At 33.1% G+C, this 4,713-nt stretch overlaps 1 protein-coding gene across 2 annotated transcripts; it reads left to right on the top strand.

The window, feature by feature from the left end:
- Nucleotides 1-220: 220 nt before the first annotated feature.
- LOC130644925 (chloride intracellular channel protein 2-like) lies at nucleotides 221-3,481 on the top strand. Of its 2 annotated transcripts, none has more exons than XM_057450716.1 (2): nucleotides 221-414; nucleotides 1,601-3,472. In XM_057450716.1, exons 1-2 carry the CDS (start codon nucleotides 373-375, stop codon nucleotides 2,273-2,275), a joined length of 717 nt encoding a protein of 238 aa, XP_057306699.1. In that variant the 5' UTR covers nucleotides 221-372; the 3' UTR covers nucleotides 2,276-3,472. The 2 variants fall into 2 exon arrangements, with proteins under 2 accessions (XP_057306699.1, XP_057306700.1); XM_057450717.1 differs by lacking the exon at nucleotides 221-414 and adding an exon at nucleotides 467-682 and having other exon boundaries at nucleotides 1,601-3,481.
- The last annotated feature ends 1,232 nt before the right edge of the window (nucleotides 3,482-4,713 follow it).

Genomic DNA, 4,713 nt, shown 5'->3' with positions numbered 1-4,713 from the left:
GAATTCGATGACGATGGTTGCTTATGACCTCTTTTAACCATTTTTATCCAATAAACTGTGAAAATGATGTTTCGTCGTTACTTCAATTAATTCTTCGCGTTTTGACACTTAATTGAAACTTGCATGACGGGAAATCAATAATTGCGAAAATGAATTCTCGCGAAAAGTTTTTCCCCAATAAACACCAAGATGGAGAGTACATTCGTGAGAAGAGTTTGTCATGGCTCCGTACCGAATTATTTCTTCAAGGTGTTGAATGTTTTCAATCCGATTTGATAGAGTCGAATGTGAAGAATATTTCATTTACATGTAAAAATATAAATTTTTTGATAGAATCTATATGTGAATTAAGTAACAAGAAAGAGAAACACAATGGAGCATGATCCTGGCTACGAGCTTGAACTTTTTGTCAAGGTGAATTCTTCTTCATTATTTAAATTTAATTTTTTTCTTAGCTAAACAGACAGCTAGCTTGCTAGTTAGCTAGCCTAGTCAACAATTAGAAAAGGAAAAGTCAGGCAATCAACTAGATAGCCAGCTATAAACATTAACTACTTCTGTTTTATATTATCAGCTGTGAGATGATTTTACTGGTAACAACACTATTAATATTCAAAAAAAAAGTTTTTAACAACCACCACAGGACGGGCAGTGTTTCCAGGAAAATTCCATCACACTTTAGGTATTTGTCACTTTTTCATAAAGATTGACATAGAAGTACTATTGGTTATAGCATCTGTGCATGTAATTTTTAAAAAATCTTCTAAAATAATCTAAAATAAGCCCTGGTTTTTGTACACATTTTGCCCCAAGCTTGAACATCTTTATTTTTTTCTAATATTTCATACCCTGAAAGTTCCTTAAATCAGTTTCTTATATCTTCTTTCCAAAACTTAATTTACAAAGATAATTGGTTTTGTTGAAGAACAGATGAATTCCAGTGCGATGTTATTTGTTTACTTTTTAGCGGTAAGCTCTTTGGCTCTTGCATTTGTGTGACAAGAAAAAAGATGCTAGGATTTGGTGAAGAGAGGTCTTTTCCTGTGGTTTTCTTCTCACAGCAACATCACTTGATGATTTAAACTGTTATCAAGTGTAGATTTATGCCTTCTGACTTATTTGAATTCATTTAAAGTCTTAAGAATGCCTTAATGTGACGTAATGGTCAGATAATTACTTTGCTTTACCCAGCACACCATATTTTTTCCTGCAACGTAAATGGCAGACCTGCAAGAGTTGCCACTGAAAATGTAAACAACAAAATTCATCATGAGTTTCAACAGTGTAGGAGTGATTACAATGTTGACTTTGTTCAAATAGTAAATATAGATGGTGTTGATATTATGCCTATCTAGTATTGCTTAAGCCCTTAAAGATATTTGTTGCAATGTGTATAACGTAAATGTGCAACCTTACAACCTTACACAAAAATGTGCTAGGTAAAACATATGTTCGATTGCCTACTTATTAATCAGGTATACCCTAATAATAGAATAAAAATGTTTTATTTCATTGCTTGCATCAGTCTTGTGTCTAATGTTTGGCTTTTAAAATAAAGCTTTTCAGCTAATGTATGTCCTACTTTTTTATGTTTCTAAAGGCATCAAAGGATGGAAAGGGGCTTGGTGATTGCATCCACTGTCATCGATTTATGATGGTTCTTGCACTAAAGGGAGTGACAGCTAATGTTACAACAATTGATTTACGAAGAAAACCAGAATTCTTTGTAAAATCTTATGCTGGTGTGAAACTGCCTTGTTTAGTTCATAATGGAAAAGCTATTGATGACATTATTGACATAGAAGCACACATTGAAAAATACTTCCCAGATCCACTGTTAATGGTACTGGATGATCATGGTGCTTTAAAAGCAGGTGAAAAAGTCTTCCAAAAGTTTTCTGGTTGGATTCGAAATCGTGATCCAGCTGCGGAAGAAAGGTTAAGAAACCTTTTAGCAGAAGAGCTACACCGACTGGATAGTTTCTTAGGTTCCAGTAAAAAAATTCCAGGTCAATATTTGGCTGGTAATGAGTTTACTATGCCAGACTGTATTTTATTGCCAAAGTTGCATCAATTACGAGTAGCATTAAGATTTTTCAAAGACTATGAAATTCCACAAAATTTGGTAAATTTGCAAAGCTATTTAAGATCTGCTGATCTTAATGAAGTGTTTTCAAAGACATGTTGTGATGATTCAGAAATTCTAGAAGGTTGGAGCAAACATGTTGGTGATCCAAAGAAAGCACAGATGATTTTAAAAGCACAAAAACGTTGATTTTTTGTATAATAAATAGCTTTCTTTTAAGAACTCCTGTTGTAAATTCAGGCATTAATTAACCTTTGATTCATGAGGAATTTCTTTATATTTAGATTTATTTAGCACTTATTGTAAAAGAATTCATACATTCTTCAAATTTTTTCATCGATCTATATTTCACTTAGTAGCAGTGTTTCCTTGCTAACGTGTCAAAGTTATATGTTTGCCATTGATAGTTTCCTTTTCAATAAACTTTAAAAGTCATGCATAATAAATATCTAGTAATATATTTTTAGATCCAAGTGTTGGTTAAAAACACTCTCCTTCGTGGGACTTAAAATTACTAATAAAGATTGGCTTTTTATTTCTTTTTTGTAAAAAAAAAAACACAAAGGTGAAACTCGTTCTCATAAATGTATTTATAAGCGAATCATTTAGATGAAATATTAATATGTATTTATGGTGGTAAAATTGAATTGTATATATACTGTTAAAGTATAAATATTGATGGAATTAGAATCCTATGATTTTTTTTGCATCATCAGGCAACAAGCCCTGAAGGGGGTTAGGGTGTATTAATTCTCACGTTCCATCTATCTATCAATCAATAGGGTGGCAGCATAATTTGTAAACTCGTAGACAAAGTGTCAGTACTTTTTCTGATAATTCTACTTAATTGCGTTTTTCAGAGAATATCCCAAAAAATAATTTGTCTTCGCAAAAACAATCTACCTAATGTACATATAACACAATTTAAAAGCTTTTCTTTCTCTCTCTCTCTATCTCTCTCTCTCTCTCGAAACTAACATCGCCAATTATGACGTCACAGCAAAAGGTTCTTAATAAAAAGACAATCTTTGCGCATTGATTAAAAGATCAATAAACAATTTTTCGAAAAAAGAATAAAAACTTTATACTAATTGAATAGCGGAGAATCCAAAGAACAAATAAAAAAAAAAATCGAAAATTTCGTGGGACCACTCCTTTCAAAGGACTTATATTTGAAACGCAGGTTGTGAAGTTACTGATCATTCAACATGTCACACATTAGTTTATGGTTTTTATTTCAAAAGGATATATTTTGGAAGGCAAATATAAGTATAGAAAAAATTAAAGGGGGAAGGGAGCGGGGGCTACATCACCCCTCCCCCTCCAGCGCATAGGATTAAGGGCGGTTACAACCTTTGTAATTTAAGACGGCACTCGCATTTGCCGAGATAATTACCGGCATATTTTCAAAACATGTACCTTCGCGTCGGCAATTATTTGACGTGGTAAGATCGCAATTAAAAAGTTCCTAGGCCTTGTGCGATCAGACGTGTAAAAAATAGCCGAGGATATAACAACAGAAAAAAGTATTTGTTTTTCCACAGCATAGTTTAGTTGCCTCCTACGGCAATGCACGAACAACAAACTCTTAAACTTGGTTCTCACTATGGGCTAACGATGAGCTAACTATAATGTGTTAGCCGATTTCAATTTTGGAGCTGCGGGTACCTGACGTATTCGTTTCACGTTCACACTACGATGCATCGTTAGCTCTTTTTTAGCCTAACCTAATGCGAGAACGAATAAAAGAGAAAGATAGAAAGAAAGATTTGTTATGGTTACTACTTCGAAGAAGACGACGTAGCCTGGAAAGAAAGGAATTAACAAAATTACGAAAAAGAAAACGACTTTGGGTCAGAAAGGCAGGGAAAATCTTTCACCCTGAACGCCAACTCTTCTTCATCTTCTTCAAACGTCATTTTTTAATTTTATCAGCCATTTTAGTTTTAAAATCACCTTTCACAACGAAGCATACTACTATTTTTAAAAAAATAAATCGCTTTGAGCACGATTTATGTCGGCTTCCTTTGAAGATTGCTGAAAGTGAGCTTATCTCACTGTCAGCCGAAAAAAAATATCAAAAAAATTTGATTTAAAAAAAACGATGAGTTCAGCTGTGAGCTAAGCAAGTACTTTTACGTTCACTCTATGGGCTAAGGTCTTAGCGCGTCATGCGCACTATGGCTAGGTCATCATTAGCCCATAGTGAGAACCAAGCAAAAAAGCAATTAGTCGATTCAACTGTATCATTTAAAACAGTTTGTCACCAATGTAGTTTGATTAAATCATTGCACAATACGCTAAAATATATTTAATAAAATGCCGTTTTTCTGCGTTGAACTTTAATATTTACGCAATAACTATCATTATTTTATTTCTTATTTTTCTTCGCTTTTCTCCGGTAAAAATAATGCTTTTTATTTGGTGGCTACAACATTTTCAAAAAAGAAATCACACATTTTTGACATTTTTCTTCAGCGAAGTAAAAAACTGCGACATTTTCGCGCGATCAAACTACGTATACACGCTCCTGTTTTTTTAATTTTTACTTTAAAAATTTCGCTGCGGGAAAAAAGTTAAAGATAATTTTGTTTTATAAACTGTTTATTCATAACACGTTTCTCACT

This window comes from Hydractinia symbiolongicarpus, chromosome 5, assembly GCF_029227915.1.
Source record: "Hydractinia symbiolongicarpus strain clone_291-10 chromosome 5, HSymV2.1, whole genome shotgun sequence".
Classification (NCBI taxonomy): Eukaryota; Metazoa; Cnidaria; class Hydrozoa; order Anthoathecata; family Hydractiniidae; genus Hydractinia; species Hydractinia symbiolongicarpus.
Note: the sequence above shows the minus strand (reverse complement) of the source record. Positions and strands in the feature narration are given on the sequence as shown.